The sequence below is a fragment of the Lissotriton helveticus genome, chromosome 5_1 (assembly GCF_964261635.1).
Source record: "Lissotriton helveticus chromosome 5_1, aLisHel1.1, whole genome shotgun sequence".
Classification (NCBI taxonomy): domain Eukaryota; kingdom Metazoa; phylum Chordata; class Amphibia; order Caudata; family Salamandridae; genus Lissotriton; species Lissotriton helveticus.
In genome coordinates this window covers 93,697,411-93,716,824 of record NC_136065.1, presented here as the reverse complement: position 1 = coordinate 93,716,824, position 19,414 = coordinate 93,697,411, and the positions used below count along the sequence as shown (strand labels likewise).

The window sequence follows — 19,414 nt, the reverse complement described above, 5'->3', positions numbered from 1 at the left end:
AGGCTAAGTACTGTGTGAACCTTTGGGCTAGGGCGAATGATGCATTTTTATTGATCATTGCAAAGTTGTGTAACTGGCACGGCATTGCCACACCCCAAGTGTATATCACTTTAAGTGGGCTTCAATAGTTAAAATGTATCTTGTTTTGCTCCTACTTTATTCTCCAGGGTGTTTACATGATGCTTGGTCAATGGGGATTCTCCCTGCAAGGGGTTGCGCAGGGATGGGTGGGGTTGCAGGGGGGGTTTGTTAGTAATCATTGGTTACCATTGCTTCTATCTGTTTACCCATTGCAGCACGTTGTGTTCTAACTGCGATGCACAACTACAATCACTGTTAATTTGCTTGAATGTCAGTGTGGGGTAGGTTTTCAACTGTTTTAGCTCTGATACTGATCACCTGAAACATTAGGGGTCTCAATAATGCTAGAAAGGAGAAGCAGGTTTTGCACTACTTACAGCGCCATAAGAGTAATGTAGCATTTCTTCAAGAAACACACCTGCCCAAGTCCACTCCCACCAATTTTGCCTCGAGTTGGGGCCCATATAGCTATTTTGCAAATTACAGCACAAATGCGAGGGGCACGACCGTAATTATTCACAAATGTCTGCTCTTTCAATTTTCCAAAGTCCATAATGACTGTGAGGGCCTCTATACGATGGTAGTTGGTCATTTGATGGGACACCACATGGTATTTGTTTGCTTAAACAAGCCTAATGTGATAGCCCAGAATTTTGCCATAGTCTTCACGCACAGCTCCTACAAGTAGACGCAGATTATATATGCATGGGTGGGCTTTTAGCCTCCTGTTGGACCCCGTGCGTGACAGTACTTTTGACTCTCTGGATACCAAACCCTGCACGCACCATGCGATGTTGGATCTATGTGACTCTGTAGACCTAGTTGATGTTTGGCGTTTGTGCAATCTGGGAGAATCCGCAAACACTCACTACTCCGCTCATTGCGACACCTGGACATGAATAGAATATTTGCCTCTTACTCCTAATTTGGCAACCTGCTATAGGTCATCCCAGCATCTCCCTAGCACATACTCTGATCACTCTCCAGTAGTATTGCAAGTCCGGGGCCCCAGGGCTGAGGGCTGTGAGATACAGTGGAGATTTCCTGGACAGGCACTGATGGGCGAAATGTTCAGTACAGAGTTTTGGGAGGCCATTGGGGAATATTTTGAGCTAAATAAAGGATCAGTGAGCTCATGGGCCACACTTTGGGAGGCCTTTAAAGTCTACATACGAGGGGTCTGCATCTCTAAACATGCTGGGGTGTTGAAAGACTTGAGAGGTATGATAGCTCACATTGAACAGCAACTAGACACACTGGACCGGGAGCAGGTTGAGCGGCCTGATCCGTATCGGCTTGGCCGCCTATTGATGCTCTTGGCGGAGATTAGGGAGGAAGCGGAGAGTGAGACTAACTTTCTGAGTAAATACACCATTGCATGGCGTTACGGGGAGGGTGACAGACCTGGCCACACATTGGCATGGCATCTGAGACCCTCGGTTGGGCAGTCATCCAATTTTGTATCCGCTCCTCAACTAGGCAGACCTTGACAGGCACCCCAGACATACGGGATGAATTTTTAACATATTACTCCACATTATACGTGACGCATGATACACACAGTGAAGATGACCAAAGGGAATACCTTGCAGAGATTTCTATGGTATGACTCCAGAAGTTCATGCAACAGTTTTTAGCTGAGCCATTCTCCACTGAGGAAATTATCAGTGACATAGATGCCATGAATGTATCAACTGCCCCGGGCCTGGACGGGTTCACTGGTGAAATTATAAAACATATAAGGACCTCTTTGCGCCATACCTTCATTAGGTTTATTATGAAGCATTCGAATGCAAAGAATTACCCCCCACTCTACGTGAAGCGGTAATCATTTTTCTCCCAAAAGCTGGGAAAGATCCGCTCATATGCGGCTTGTACAGGCCGCTATCACTCTTAAACCTGGATAACAAAATTCTTGCTAAAATGATTGATGTGAGACTGGCTTTGCTGCTGGATTGTATTATCTCCCCTGCCTAGTCAAACTTTGTCCCTCACAGGTCGACAGCTTTGAATTCACGAACATCATTTGTGGTGATACATAGAATCTCACCGGAAGTTCCTGCAGCTACAGTTCTACTTGATACTGAAAAGGCCTTCGACTCCTTAGAGTGGCCTTTTTTCTTAGCAGTAATGAGGAAGTTGTGCGTTCCTAAGGAATTCATTGACCTTACTGCACTGCTTTACACTGCACCCACCATTAGGCTTCGACTGAATGGCACGCTGTCCCCTCCATTTGCTCTTACCCGTGGCAGCAGACAGGGTTGCCTACTCTCCCCGCTGCTTTTTATATTTGCTCTGGACCCTTTGGTTCAACGCTTTCAGGAGCGACATCTGCATAGAGGTCTCCAGTTCAAAACGGGTCCTCTCTTAATCTCTCTATAAGTGGATGATATCATTCTATATGTCCGCAACCCTCTGGAGAACTTGGAACTGCTCATTAGAGATATTGTCCGATTTGGTGTTTTTTCTGGGCTGGGTATAAACTGGAGCAAGTTGGAAGTGTGCCCTCTGATGCCGAGTACTGCTCAGTGGGATTGTAAGTACCCTCTGGTGTGGTGTGAGGAGTAAATACTTGGGAGCTCAGATCCATACAGAAACGGAACAGATTATCCTGCTAAAGTACATCCCAGCATTGCATAGTCTAGTGCAGCAGGTGGTTCTCTGGCTGAGACTCCCTCTTTTGCTAGCTAGTCCTTCCAAAATTCTTGTATCTGTTTCACAACATTCCCATTCCGCTCCCCAATAGCTTCTTTCACACTCTTCGATCCCATCTCATCAGACTAGGTTGGGGGGACGGGAAGCCCAGGATTAGCTTGGACACAATGTCCTTACCATATGAAAGAAGGGGATTTGGGATCCCTAATTTTCAAATGTATTATCTGGTGGCACAGTACAGCTTTGCACATTCCTGGTACCACCCGGACGTGCGGATCCCCTACAATAGACCTGAGGCTGACCTAGTGCTTTCAGCTCCCATGCGTACAGTGTTTCCACAGGGATTTCCCTGGGACTCCGGGATATTCAAACAGTACCCAACACCAGCAGTGCATGGCAGAAGCTGGCAAGTGTAACTGGCAGTCAATCCTATACTCTTCTGAGATCCCCATCATTAACAACTCATGGAAGAAAAACTGGCCCAATGTACACTCACTTCATACTCATTAGACAAGATTGGGGACCTGTTTCCAGAGGGGCATGTCTTCTCCAGTACAGAGAAAGGGAGGTTCAGAGAGGCACATTTATGGAACAATTTATGTTCAGTCGGGTTCGTAGGGTGCTCAGAGCTAAGATTACAGAATTCCCATTGGAGCCCGAGTTCTTCCTCCACTGACTCTCAATCACGAGTGCCCCAGAAGATCATCTAATTTCTAGGTTATACAGAGCATGTATGTCTTTAGTCCCTAGCAAGGATGCCAAGATCCGGGAGGCATGGGAGCGAGATCTTGGGCACCCAATTCAGGATTCCCACTGGTCCTTTTGTTGTACGCAGACTAAAGAGGGCTCCCTAAACAACAGACAGAAATGAATACATTTTAAATATTTGTGGAGGATTTACATGTCCCCGGCGAAAATTCATTCTGTCGATCCCAACCGACCACACACGTGTATTAAGTGCGGTGGTTCACACGCTGATTTTGCTCACTTGTCTTTGAACTGTGCTTAGATTGGGGAGTACTGGAGAGCCATATGCAGATTGTGATAAAAATGACACACCTGGAGATGGACCCTACAACTGAGGTCACCTTGTTCGGATAGGTGTATGATCTCCCAAAGAAGCTGTGCAAATTCAAGCCCATTGCCCTTTTGTTCGCAAAGAGGGAAGTAGCTCTCAAATGGGGCAGTAGAGCCTCCCTCACAGTGAAAGCTTGGCTTAATACCCTTCCATTTTGTAATATGAATAGTGAACTTTATGCCACAACTCAACCCCCGGCATCCCAACCCAAAGATATTTGGTGGCCTCTTGAAAGCTATTTGCTGGACATCCATTCTGCCCCTACTTCACAGCAGCCCGCAGGGATAGTCCCCACTGGTATGGGGTAATTTATGCACTACTAGCTTTCTCAATAGCTGTGTTTATTATATCAAGGAGGGTGGGGGAAGGACCTTTGGGGTGCACTCTGTTGCCTGGGTTGATCGGATGTTTGTACCAGAACGTATGACATATGCTACCCAAGACATTTGTGCTTTATATGTGGGAACATATTTTCTTCGCAAATATAGCTTTTTTTGGTTTGCCTTGTGACAGTTAGTAATCATGCAATGTCTGTAAGCATTTATGGAAAATGATAACGTTTTTAAAAAAATTTAAGACAGTGTGTAAATAAGAAGTCATTTTGAAACATCCCCTCTAATTCACATGGTAGTATGGGTACCCACATATTCCGAGTTGTGCAAATAACCAATGCTTCTAAACTCCACATGTTCTCATTTTGGAAATGCATAGTTTTCCTTGATACCTATTTTTTTTCTCTCGTATTTTACCACGTGAATTGCTGCATACCCGGGACACAATTAAAAACCATTGCAAGGTGCAGCTCAGTTATTGGCACTAGGCACCTCGGGTTGTTGGTAAACCTACAAGTCCTATATACCCTCGCAACCAGAAAGTTCCAGCAGACGTATTGGAATATTGCTTTTAAGAATCTGCCATACGTAGAAGAAGTTACATGTGAAAACACGTTTTCAATATTTTCTTTATTTCAAATGTTACTTTCTATAGGAAAATCTCGAAGGATCTACACAAATGACCATTTGCTGAATTCATGATTGTGTCTACTTTTCAGAAATGCATAGATGTCTGGGGTCTGTTATTGGTTTCACATCCATTTGTACCACTAACTGGAAGGAGGTTTAAAGCACAGAACATAGGAAAAATAGGCTAATTATCAATAAAATGGCAAAACTGTGTAAAAAAATTTTGTTTTTTTGGCAGAAGTCTGACTGTTTCCTGAAAGCTGGAATTATGGTGATTTTAGCACTGCAAACCCTTCACTGATATCATTTAAAGGAAAAGAAAAAACAGACGCTTTCTTGTTACGCATTTTTATTTTTTTAAAAACAACATTTAGCTGTATTTTGGCTCATTTCCCAGTCCCGTCCCGGAGAGTCCACAAACCCAGAGTACATTTAGGATCTCCATGATGTTGGAAGGAAAACCTCAAATTTGACATGGGTACCGTACATGGAAAAAAGTTATGAAGCTCTAAGCACAAACTACGGTTAAGGTCCATCAGTTAAGGGGTTAATATTCTGTTCGAGAATGGTCACTCGGTCCTTAATTTCCCTGGTCTCTGCTAAAAGTTTATTTTCTATGTTGTCGAGTTTGCTGTGGACACTTTTTCATTTTAATTGCATGCCTTTAGGGACAGGTGGTTCATTTTCAGAGATCGGGCCATTGGACGGTCGATTATGCAGGTTTTGTTGATTTAGCGACCATGTCTTGCACAGGCTGTCTGCATTTTTTTTAAAGGGGGAGAAATTAACATATTAATAAACGAGAGGAGAGCTCTGTTATCCCAAGAGGTGCAGTTAGCACACGAGGCAATGATGTTGTATTTAGTGTGTTCTCATATATCAGCGAGTTATCCGATGCAAGGAGCGATCCACTGGCTAAAGTTACGGGCTCATCTAAGGCTTCTGTAATCACATTACCTAATGCCCTTTTAGTAGCCACCAATCTTGCTTCTGAATTAACAATTGCATTGTTAATCAGACCCATGGCATCAGTAAGGTAATTAGCTTTTGCGGTCTTTGCAATTTTACCCACAGAATCTTGAAGAAGTGTCACGTGGCTGATGGGGACATTGTTGACATCACTAAGTTACCCTGAGCTTGGCAGTCATGGTCCTGCTTTTGTGGACGTTACTACATAATTTTATTTTTGCAAGGCTCTGTTTATACCTTTCACATGAGAACTGTCTACTGTGTTCGTTCTCTGCCTGTTTCTGGAGTTCAGTCTGAACATTGTGAGCAAGGTCGATAAACAATGCCCCTTGTTATTCTGTTCTGGTCAGGCTCTAGCACCTAGAGAAACATACCACTGCAGCTGTGGCTGCGGACTCGTGCTTTGATATTACGGGGATACATGCTTAGGTGAGAAACACTTGGAGAGGGACGTTTCCAGGGAGAAGAGCAACACTCACCTTTGATGTAGAAATCCCATCTATGCTCTAAGTTATGAGGTCTACTTATAAAACCAAGATATCTTCTATAATATAATAATACTTTTTCTATCCAAATGGAAAGAGATTAGGCACTATAGTCCTTTCGCAAAAACAACAGTTGATGGACAGAATGCAGAACAATGTCATACATTCACCCCAGTACAGAGATCTGGCCCTAAATCCATCGTTTTTTTGCTCACCATGCCATTCCAGTTTGAACCCAGCAATATGCAAATCAGTCTTGACCCTGTGCCCCATGGGAACAGTCCAGCCCGAACTGCCAAGCCAGGTCCTCCCTGGACTGGAAACAAGCATCCAAGGACCGGTATCGGGCTTTCAGCCCTCATCAGCCTGAATAGCTTGATTCCAGTGGCATGGAGAGCACGGGACTCACGTCTGAGCATACCCGACCCACTCGGGGTGACAAATGCAAATACAACAGTTGATGGACAGAATGCAGAACAATGTCATACATTCACCCCAGTACAGAGATCTGGGCCTAAATCAATCGTTTTTTTGCTCACCATGCCATTCCAGTTTGAACCCAGCCATATGCAAATCAGTATTGACCCTGTGCCCCATGGGAACAGTCCAACCTGAACTGACAAGCCAGGTCCTCCCTGGACTGGAAACAAGCATCCAAGGACCGTTTTCGGGCTTTCAGCCCTCATCAGCCTGAATAGCTTGATTCCAGTGGCATGAAGAGCACGGGACTCACGTCTGAGCATACCCGACCCACTCGGGGTGACAAATGTAAATACAACAGTTGATGGACAGAATGCAGAACAATGTCAAACATTGACCCCAGTACAGAGATCTGGGCCTAAATCCATCGTTTTTTTGCTCACCATGCCATTCCAGTTTGAACCCAGCAATATGCAAATCAGTCTTGACCCTGTGCCCCATGGGAACAGTCCAGCCCGAACTGCCAAGCCAGGTCCTCCCTGGACTGGAAACAAGAATCCAAGGACCGGTATCGGGCTTTCAGCCCTCATCAGCCTGAATAGCTTGATTCCAGTGGCATGGAGAGCACGGGACTCACGTCTGAGCATACCCGTCCCACTCGGGGTGACAAATGCAAAAACAACAGTTGATGGACAGCATGCAGAACAATGTCATACATTCACCCCAGTACAGAGATCTGGGCCTAAATACATAGTTTTTTTCTCACCATGCTATTCCAGTTTGAACCCAGCCATATGCAAATCAGTCTTGACCCTGTGCCCCATGGGAACAGTCCAGCCTGAACTGACAAGCCAGGTCCTCCCTGGACTGGAAACAAGCATCCAAGGACCGTTTTCAGGCTTTGAGCCCTCATCAGCCTGAATAGCTTGATTCAAGTGGCATGGAGAGCACAGGACTCACGTCTGAGCATACCCGTCCCACTCGGGGTGACAAATGTAAAAACAACATTTGATGGACAGAATGCTGAACAATGTCAAACATTCACCCCAGTACAGAGATCTGGGCCTAAATCCATAGTTTTTTTGCTCATCATGCCATTCCAGTTTGAACCCAGCAATATGCAAATCAGTCTTGACCCTGTGCCCCATGGGAACAGTCCAGCCCGAACTGCCAAGCCAGGTCCTCCCTGGACTGGAAACAAGCATCCAAGGACTGGTATCAGGCTTTCAGCCCTCATCAGCCTGAATAGCTTGATTCCAGTGGCATGGAGAGCACGGGACTCACGTCTGAGCATACCCGTCCCACTCGGGGTGACAAATGCAAAAACAACAGTTGATGGACAGAATGCAGAACAATGTCATACATTCACCCCAGGACAGAGATCTGGGCCTAAATCCATCGTTTTTTTGCTCACCATGCCATTCCAGTTTGAACCCAGCCATATGCAAATCAGTCTTGACCCTGTGCCCCATGGGAACAGTCCAGCCTGAACTGACAAGCCAGGTCCTCCCTGGACTGGAAACAAGCATCCAAGGACCATTTTCGGGCTTTCAGCCCTCATCAGCCTGAATAGCTTGATTCCAGTGGCATGGAGAGCACAGGACTCACGTCTGAGCATACCCGTCCCACTCAGGGTGACAAATGTAAAAACAACAGTTGATGGTCAGAATGCAGAACAATGTCAAACATTCACCCCAGTACAGAGATCTGGGCCTAAATTCATTGTTTTTTTGCTCACCATGCCATTCCAGTTTGAACCCAGCAATATGCAAATCAGTCTTCACCCTGTGGCTCATGGGAACAGTCCAGTCCGAACTGCCAAGCCAGGTCCTCCCTGGACTGGAAACAAGCATCCAAGGACCGGTATCGGGCTTTCAGCCCTCATCAGCCTGAATAGCTTGATTCCAGTGGCATGGAGAACACGGGACTCACGTCTGAGCATACCCGTCCCACTCGGGGTGACACACGCAAAAACAACAGTTGATGGACAGAATGCAGAACAATGTCATACATTCACCCCAGTACAGAGATCTGGGCCTAAATCCATCGTTTTTTTGCTCACCATGCCATTCCAGTTTGAACCCAGCTATATGCAAATCAGTCTTGACCCTGTGCCCCATGGGAACAGTCCAGCCCGAACTGCCAAGCCAGGTCCTCCCTAGACTTGAAACAAGCATCCAAGGACCGGTTTCGGGCTTTCAGCCCACATCATCCTAAATAGCTTGTTTCCAGTGGCATGGAGAGCACGGGACTCACGTCTGAGCATACCCGTCCCACTCGGGGGGTGACAAATGCAAAAACAACAGTTGATGGACAGAATGCAGAACAATGTCATACATTCACCCCAGTACAGAGATCTGGGCCTAAATCCATCGTTTTTTTGCTCACCATGCCATTCCAGTTTGAACCCAGCCTTATGCAAATCAGTCTTGATCCTGTGCCCCATGGGAACAGTCCAGCCCGAACTGCCAAGCCAGGTCCTCCCTGGACTGGAAACAAGCATTCAAGGACCGGTTTTGGGCTTTCAGCCCTCATCAGCCTGAATAGCTTGATTCCAGTGGCATGGAGAGAATGGGACTCACGTCTGAGCATACCCGTCCCACTTGGGGTGACAAATTCAAAAACAACAGTTGATGGACAGAATGCAGAACAATGTCATACACTCACCCCAATACAGAGATCTGGGCCTAAATCCATTGTTATTTTGCTCACCATGCCATTCCAGTTTGAACCCAGCCATATGCAAATCAGTCTTGACCCTGTGCCCCGTGGAAACAGTCCAGCCCGAACTGCCAAGCCAGGTCCTCCCTGGACTGGAAACAAGCATCCAAGGACCGGTTTCAGGCTTTCAGCCCTCATGAGCCTGAATAGCTTAATTCCAGTGGCATGGAGAGCATGGAACACATGGCTTGGCAGTTCGGGCTGGACTGTTCCCATGAGGCACAGGGTCAAGACTGATTTGCATATGGCCATGTCTGAACTGGGGTTGCGTGGTGAGCAAAATAACGATGGATTAAACCCAGATATGTGACTGGAGGTGAATGTTTTGCCAATGTGCAACATTCCGTCCACTATCTTGTGTGTTTTGCTGTTCAGCCTATGTGGGAAGGGTATGCCCAGACGTGGGTACCGTGCTCACTACGCCACTGGAGTCAAGCAATCCTGGCTGATGACGGCTGATAGCCAGAAACCGGTCCTAGGATGCTTGATTCCGGTCCAGGGAAGACATGGCTTGGCAGTTCGGGCTGGACTGTTCCCATGAGGCACAGGGTCAAGACTGATTTGCATATGGACACGTCTGAACTAAGGTGGCGTGGTGCGCAAAATAACGATCGATTAAACCCAGGTCTGTGACTGGGGGTGAATGTTTTGCCAATGTGCAACATTCCGTCCACTATCTTGTGTGTTTTGCTGTTCACCCTATGTGGGAAGGGTATGCCCAGACGTGGGTCCCGTGCTCACTACGCCACTGGAGCCAAGCTATCCTGGCTGATGACAGCTGATAGCCAGAAACCGGTCCTAGGATGCTTGATTCCGGTCCAGGGAAGACATGGCTTGGCAGTTCGGGCTGGACTGTTCCCATGAGGCACAGGGTCAAGGCTGATTTGCATATGGCCATGTCTGAACTGGGGTGGCGTGGTGAGCAAAATAACAATGGATTAAACCCAGATCTGTGACTGGGGGTGAATGTTTTGCCAATGTGCAACATTCCATCAATCATCTTGTGTGTTTTGCTGTTCACCCTATGTGGGAAGTGTATGCCCAGACGTGGGTCTCGTGCTCACTACGCCACTGGAGTCAAGCTATCCTGGCTGATGACGGCTGATAGCCAGAAACCGGTCCTAGGATGCTTGATTCCGGTCCAGGGAAGACATGGCTTGGCAGTTCGGGCTGGACTGTTCCCATGAGGCACAGGGTCAAGACTGATTTGCATATGGCCATGTCTGAACTGGGGTAGCGTGGTGAGCAAAATAACAATGGATTAAACCCAGATCTGTGACTGGGGGTGAATGTTTTGCCAATGTGCAACATTCCATCCATCATGTTGTGTGTTTTGCTGTTCACACTATGTGGGAAGGGTATGCCCAGACGTGGGTCCCATGCTCACTACGCCACGGGAGTCAAGCTATCCTGGCTGATGACGGCTGATAGCCAGAAACCGGTCCTAGGATGCTTGGTTCCGGTCCAGGGAAGACATGGCTTGGCAGTTCGGGCTGGACTGTTCCCATGAGGCACCGCTTGGTCTATGGTCTACCTAAATCTCACCACTGTTCTCCCCTTCTTAGATCCCTCCATTGGCTCCCCATCAGAGAAAGGGCCCTCTTTAAGATGGGTTGCATCACGTTCCAGGCTCTTGCGGGAACAGCCCCATCTTTCCTCACCTCTAAAATCGGACCCTATACCCCCCAGCAGACACCTGAGGTCTTCCTCTCAATCTCTCCTGGTGGTGCCCAGGTTCAAGAAAAGCAGAACGGGAGGCACAACGTTCTCCGTCCTTGCTCCACAATTTTGGAATTCTCTATCTTTCCAATTGAGATCAACATCATCCTACCTGGAGTTCCGCAGCACACTGAAAACATATCTGTTCGCACAGGCTTTCAAAACCTAAAAACTACACCCTTCCCTCAGGACTCACTCTCCTCTACAGCGCCATGGAACCGTCTGGTGTACGAGCGCTCAACAAATACTTTTAAATTCAAAAATTCAAATATAGCTATTCGGGCCTGGGCTCATGGGTATTAAGGTAAGTAGTAAGGCTTAGCCCCTATACCAAGGTACCATAATCCTGCGCATAGTTCTGTGTATGTGTGGAATCCCTGCAACATAAGCTTTCACTTTCCCATGGTGATGACAGAAATTCATCTACATAATAGCCACCATTATATATTAAAAGGGTGAACGTACCTAATGTGCCTGGATTCACTGGCCAAGAGGGTAGTCCTGGCCCGGCTTAAGTCAGCTACAGATGGGCACAAGGGAGCAGCTATTGGCCCAGACTTTGCCCGGGCATGACCCAAGAGTGTCCCGAGCTGCAGGCAGTCTACACACAGTTCAGCGCTACATGCAGGAGTTTGGAGCGTTACGTGGGTGCTGACTCTGGGTAATGTAGTCCCTCAGCAAGAGATGATGCAGCAACCAGCCCGGTCCCTTGGTCATAAACTGCAAATTCGTCTTTTTGGACCATAGAGAGCAGACGGTCTGGATAAATCCTTTTTTCTCAGATGTTAACACACTTACATTGTGTGGTCCCCAAAGATCATCATTAAGCCTCACATTGTTTACTATTTATATGTCTCCTCTGGCACAGTTGGTGGAATCTTTGGGCATCCAAAACATAGGATATTCTGATGATACGCAGCTATTACTATCTAATGAGTGTGGAGCTGACACAGTAAAGTAGGCATTTTGTGCCTGCATGGGAACTATGATGAACTGGATGAGAATCAACAACGTTCAGTGTAATCCAGACAAAACTGAGGTGTTACTCGGTGCTGACAGGATCTCTGATTGGACAGGTTGTTGGCCTAGAGATATCCCTGCCCCTCCGTCTCTAGCTGTAGTTGCTAGAAATCTGAGCATTCAATTTGATCATCATCTCTATTTTAAATACCAGGTAGGTTTGGTGGTAAGATCTTGTTTTTGGATTATAAAAACACTAAAGAAGTTCCTTACTATACTCCCATGGGAAGCTCAGAGAGCGGCTTTGCAGGCATTGACCATCTCGTGCCCTGATCATGTCAACGTTCTTTATTTGGGCCCACCTGGCTATGTTCTTTAGCATTTGCAACTGGTGTGGAATGCAGCAGCTTGCCTATTATTTGAGCTTTCCTGTCCCTCTGCTATTTCCTCGTACTTACTGGAGTTGCAATGGTTACCAGTATTAAAGAGAACTTTGTTATATGGTCTTTCACCCCTATAAACATTCAAAGGGAGAGTTGATATTGGGCACCCAACAGCTAGAACAGGTTAAGGTCTTTGACTACCTGGGAGTCAGAGTTAGTGACAACTTAGCATGGACTCCCCAAACTCAAAAGAGTGAGTAATCTCTACAACTAGTGGAATGCGCAATAGCAAGGGGGCTAAGATGTTCAACCTATCACCCAATTTCTCCTGTACTGGAGATATATAGGGCCAAGGGATTAGGCAGTGTTGTGTTGTGGGTGCTGGCAGGAATATATGTGGACTCTAATTAAGAAAGTATTTATTAAGTATATACTCGAGACTCCACCAGGAGCAGATGTCATCTATTAGTAAGTTCTAATTTCACTGAGCTAACCACCGCTCCTAGAAGGCCCACACTGTGGCACTCCGTGGCATCACATGAAGTGCACTCGGCTCACTGATCTTTCTGCCTTAGAACACCCACATCCTGGCATAAGATGTTGAAGGTATTTTTGGATATCGTTAGAGCTTTGACTGTTGTGTATGAACAGTAACTCACACTGAGCTCTAGTCCGCACCCCCTGCTCTTAATACTGAATCTTATATCAAATGCAGGTCTTATGTGATGTTCATCCTCTGTTCCTGTAGCTGTCATTGCTCTTTAACCAAAGATGATATGTGTTTTATTACAGGTGTTATAATGTGAAGATTCAGAGCCCAGAAGTGATGGTGAAGTGTTATAAAGGTAAAAATCACTGTGATGATTAGCTCTGTATGTTATTTTTTATGAAAATAGTGTACTATGGTATGGTATAGTATTTAATTGTAGTCCACATTTGAGTCCGGACACAATTACTTACTTTGTGTCTGTAACCTTTGTCTTTTTCAGCTTATTTCTAGAATTGTATTTATCCCCATTCTGTACGTGTGCTGCTGCATTATTTGGGTTTAAATCATTCTTCCAACCTTGGACATTCATGCTAGGTTTATTGGAAATTTGGATGCAGTTATTTTACATGCCAAATTAATTATACTGATAGGATTGACAACTGCGGGCAACTCAGTTATTGCGTTATTCGGAGATTTTCACTATGGAATGGGGAATTTCCTCAGATATCAGCATTTGCCACATAACACATTATACATTTTCTTGTGAATCTACACTGGCCTAGCACATGCACCTACACTGACCTAGCGCATGCACCTACACCGACCTAGCGCATGCACCTACACCGACCTAGCGCATGCACCTACACCGACCTAGCGCATGCACACAGTTACTAAGATCCCCTCTTTTGCTAACGTTCACCCAAACACACCATGCACATCTACATTCACCCCTCTGTCTCTCTTTCTCTCTCTTTCTCTTCTCTCCCTCCGTCCGCCCTTCAGTTTTCTGGTACAAATTCCACAATGGATGTCACGAAATGTGTGCGTTGTAAGATGTGATACAGTCATCCTACATGTGGTAATACCTTCACACTAAAAATAACGATTCATGCGGATAATTCAATATTCAACTAAATGGGTGTTTACATGTAATTGGGACTAGGGTGTTTATGATGTGGCATGAGAGTTCAGCAAAAATTTCTGGCTCAGTGATTCTGCTTGCCTTATGAATCTCAAACTCTTCCTAAATGGGCTCTTCACTGTGGTAAAGGCATGCGTGGTAAAATCTGTGTGGTAGGCACAAATATCTGCATGATAAAGGCATGCATAGTAAATACTGCATAGTAAAGGCATTGTTTGGTAAAGCATTTGCTGCAAAGGCTGTTTCCCACTGTCTGATGTAGAATTCTGTCTTGTGTGTTGTGCTGTCTACTTCAGTGTGCCATTCTCTGTGGTCTAATACAAGGTACCCAGTGTACTAGATAGCATGTTTATTATGATATGCTTTTTCAGCACCGTTTCTTGTCTAGTACAGACTCACTTATAGCATGTGAGCTGTGCTGTCGAGTTCACTGCACCATCTGTGGGCATTTAAGTACAGTTTGCTGCCTATTTCAGTGTGTAGTTCAATACAGTATGCTGCTTTTAAAAAATAAACTTTTGTTGCACCAAAACTATTACTGTTTTTAAAATTGCAGCATACTTGCATTTAAAAATGATTGCACACACCGCTGATTAGAGCGGGATCTTCTGTCTGTCCGGGGGCTCCAGCGCCATCTTGGGTGAGGAGGTGCCACTCGAGGGCGCCATTTTGCAGAGCGCACTAGTGGCTGGGCCAGACACGCGCGCGGCCTATTTAATCCGGGCAATGCAAGCGCGTAGCGCGCGCGTGCCAGAGGCAAGCCCGTCTGCGCCCGTCCGCGCTCCAGCCGTGCTTAGTGCTAGCCACGCTCCCCGTTTGGGGAACCAGGGACGTCACGCTGTGTATACAAGGACTAAGCTACTGGAAATAAGTGAGAGAGCAGAGCCTGGTAACACAAATCACAACCCTGCTAAAACAAAGGTTAATAAGGTTAGGAATATTAGACTAAGCTGTGGACTGATCAACTGCAGGTCGTTGGCGAAGCATCACACAGAAATCTCTATATTGATTGAAGATCTGAATCTAGATGTATTATTCCTAACCGAAACCTGGATTCGAGCAGAGTCCGCACTCGAAATAGGACTTGCCTGCCCAAAGGGCTTTAATATCCTACATAACCCGAGGCCTAAGGGCAGAGGAGGAGGGGTTGGAATGATTTATAAAGAAGAACTGCATTTCGCCTCAATAAAAGTGGAATAGGTTAGTGGGCTAGAGCTCATGGGTTTCTCGTTGCAGGAACCCAAAGGTAGCCAACTCAGGGGATTGATTTGTTATAGACCACCTGGGGGCGTCACCCATTATCAAGACGCCCTGGATAACATTACCAATCTCTCCCTTGCACATTAAAGAATGATCATCCTTGGTGATTTTAATTTGTGGGAGAATGCCTCCTTGGGTAACGATTTGAGAGAACTGACACACACCTGTGCTAACCTAAGTCTGCAACAACTAGTTAAACTTCCGACTCACCAAGGTGGTCATATACTTGACCTGCTCTTTGCCAATGCCTTGGAGACTGAGGTACTGAGTGTCACACCTCAAAATTGGACCGAACATCACCTAGTCTCATTTCAAACCCTACTCCCAGAACAAACGGGACAAGTTAAGTTACCTGTGGCATTTAGGGTCGGAAGAGAATGGGCGAAGCTGGGTAGGTCAGGGGCCACATTACCTCCACCAGCAGACAGCCTTTTCTGCGCCTCCGCATCAGTGAAGACTAATTATAACACCTATCAGAATTATATCGTGAGTGCATTGGATCAAATAATCCCGATCAAAAAAATCTAAATAAGAAATAAAACCTCAGCACCTTGGTATAATGATTAACTGAGACATCTACGTCTGCTGTGTAAGTAGGTGGAAAGGAAATGGAGGAAGGGCTATTTGGAGGGAGATAGGCTTGAGCTGAGAGCAGCACAGACTGCGTATAAACAACGGATCCTAGGCTGCAAGGCCCAGTTCTATGCTAATTCCATTTCGCATGCCTCTAATGGGACTAGAGAACTCTTCAGGATAGTTAGAGATCTATCAACTCCAACATGTCTGAGCACTAAAGTGGTGGCCTCCCAGGAACTATGCAATGATATTGCTCTGCACTTCCTGGATAAAGTGGGAAAGATTGTTAGATCACTTGGGGTGCTTAATACCGACACCCAGCCCCATAGACCACCGGAGGGGGCCCGAGCCAATTATACACTCTTGATGGCTTTCAGGCTCTCTCTGACTCCACCTTTAGCGAGGTAGTGCAAAATATATCCTCAGGATCTCCCTCTGACCCTTTGCCACAGAAAATATGGAAAACCTATTGCCATGAAACTCTTCCCTGGCTTAGACAGATATGCAATCAGTCATTGGAAGCAGGCACTGTCCCGGGGGAATGGAAACAGGCGGTGGTGACACCACTGATTAAAAAACCTTCCTTAGACCCCACTAACCCAGTCAACTTTCGCCCAATCTCGCTGCTTCCCTTTCCTATCTAAATCTTGGAGAGGGTTGTAAGCAGGTCCTTGTCAGACTTCTTTGAGAAACATCATTTGTTGGACAAGGATCAGTTTGGGTTTGGCCGGCGCACGGGACGGAGTCTGCTCTCTTGACTATGCTGGACAACCTACGAATGAGGGCCGACAACGGGAATGGTGCAGTACTGGTACTTCTCGATATGTCGGCCGCGTTCGATACGGTAAGCCACCCAATCCTCTTAGAGAGACTGGAAAAGATGGGGGTCAGGGGTAAAGCCTTGCAATGGCTTAGTTTTTACCTGACAGAAAGAGAACAGACAGTTTCTATGGTACCTTTCACATCCTGCAATATGTTGGTCACTCACGGGGTGCCTCAGGGTTCTGCTATTAGCCCTGTTCTCTTTAATGCCTATTTACAGCCGCTGTTCTCCATCATCAAATCGTTTGGGGTTGACCTAGTCAACTATGCGGACGATACGCAGCTGGCATTTTCTTTAGAAGGAGAACAGGCAGTTTCCTTGGAGCACTTCCAAGAGTGTATGCGCCACACCGCGGATTGGCTGTGGAGGAACTCTTTGCAGTTTAATGGCGGAAAAACTGAAGTGCTCTACTGTTCCCCTGCAAGGCCGACCATCTATTCCCCATTGGAGTTTAGACTCACTCCGGAGGAAGATCTATTGACCCCGGCCAATACAGTGCGGAACCTGGGGGTCCTAATAGACAAAAACCTCCAGATGGAGTCGCAGGCAACCAAGACTGCTAATGTTTGCTTTGGTCTGCTGCGCCTGCTTCGTCGAATACTCCCCATGCTACCAAAGGAACTGCACGCTATGGTAGTAAGCAGCACAGTGCTGAGCAGACTGGACTAATGTAACTCTCTATATTTAGGAGCCCCCCAGTACATCTTTCAGGGGCTGCAAAGAGTCCAGTCTGCGGCGGCAAAATTGGTACTGGGCTTGCGACGTGACTCTTCTTCCACCTCCGCACTGAGGTAGCTCCACTGGCTACCAATCAGGGAAAGGGTTCTTTTTAAGTCACTCTGCCAGGTGTTTAGGGCCTCACATGAAATGGGCCCAATCCCATTACAGGAAAGATTCTCCTGGTATCTCCCTCAGAGACAGCTCCGGTCCTCGGGTACCGGCTTGTTGGCAGTCAGGAAATGTAAACGCTCCCGGATGGGGGGAGGGCTTTTAGTGTGGTAGGGGCACAGTTATGGAACAAGGTACCACAAATGATCAGACAGAATGTGTCATTAATCGAATTTAGGAAAGGCCTGAAAACTTGGCTTTTCCCAAAACTCTGATCTATGTCCCATTCTCTCTCTTCACCAGCCAGCTGACCAAGTGTTTGGATATCTAAAAGCGCCAGGATACCCGCAGGGTGGCAGTAGCGCTATGTAAGTATAGATACGATAAGATATGAAACAGTATGCTATCCAGTACAGTGCATCGGCTAGAACAGTGTTCCATCTAGTATAGTAACCTGTCTAGTGCAGTGTCAACAAGTGCACTGTGTGTTCCCTTCCAGGCTTCTTAATCAGGACCACATCACCCATATTAAATTTTACAAAGGTAACACCTATCTTGACGTCAGAATTTTACGTCTGTTTCTCAACATTCTTCATCTCCATCGCACCACTATCATTCATCAACCTTCAATGTATGCTACCACCTTTACCCTAATGCAACCATGCAGGGGACAGTTCAAAAGGTACTCCAGTTGTGGAGTGTAGAAATCTGTAGGCATACAGAAATCTCCTCAACCCGTCTTTCCTGTTCCCTTCAGCACTTAGTTCCAACTGGATACACTCTTTATTTGCTCTCTTAAATCTTTCACAGAAAAAATTGTGGACAACCGTCAGTCAGGATTGTGTTAGGTCCACTTTCACAATGGAATATCTCTTCAAGCAAACTAGTGACTCTTTTGGTTTTAACCCCACTCGCAATGCCAATTTCAGCCCAACATGAAAATAGAGCAACCTGAACTAACATCAGTAAGTAACTAGTCACCGCCCTCCGGCAAGGCCCAACTACATCGACAGCAACAAATTCTCACTGTTTCGTGGGCATGTCTCTGCAAGCCATGGGGGAATTCCCAATTTTATAAATGTTGTCACTTTTTGCACAATCGAAGCATTCTCTGATCTTTTTCTCAATCAAGATGTAGTTCTAGAGGTACTCTTGTGGTCTGACACCCTGTGATGACCTTTGACTACCATTATATTAACTGATTTTAGTGTGTTATTTTATCCTAGCATGGATGTACGATGTCCTGTATATGCCTTGCTTCTCTTACACGTTTCTTTCTTGTAATTTTGCTGTCTTTCAGTGGGAGCTGTCATCGAGTAGGACAGCCTTGCCAAGAACAGAAAGTGTGGGATGTGCATTTGAAAGCATGAGAGGGAGAGAGAGTTGTGGAATGTACTTTTTTTTTTTTTTTTTTAAAAGCAAGACTTTATTGATAGTATTCAATTACATTACATTCAGGCGCCTATAGCCCGAAGGCCGGCTGTGAAAGCTTTGTACGTGCGATAAATAATCAGTTGCGCCGGTGCACTCTGGCTGTGAGTTTCTTACAAAACATTAGGCATTTCGGACTCTCAGAAACCATTATTCTACGGACAGTACATTCGCTTGCATTTTATATTTTGTAGAAACAATAAAACAGTGAACTAAACATAGGACTCAACATTAATCGACACTATAGTACTTGTGGATCTCCGTATCAATTGATCGCCGTTAGGCGTCGCCTCTGTGTGCTGCACCCAACATTACCTCCCCGTGTGTCCAACCCCCCTCGGCTGTATTTACTATGTCGCATACTGTGTAATGCCCACCTACATGCCATGCCACACTCCCCAACAATTAGACATTGTCAACCTCATCGTCAGA

At 46.1% G+C, this 19,414-nt stretch overlaps 1 protein-coding gene across 1 annotated transcript in view; it reads left to right on the top strand.

Annotated features, from left to right (window-relative positions):
- LOC144752985 (E3 ubiquitin-protein ligase TRIM39-like) overlaps positions 1-19,414 on the top strand; it is a 462,903-nt gene that overhangs the window by 360,086 nt on the left and 83,403 nt on the right. The window contains exon 5 of the mRNA XM_078640794.1: positions 13,226-13,278. Coding sequence (XP_078496920.1) covers positions 13,226-13,278 — 53 coding nt within the window. The remainder of the gene's footprint in view (positions 1-13,225; positions 13,279-19,414) is intronic.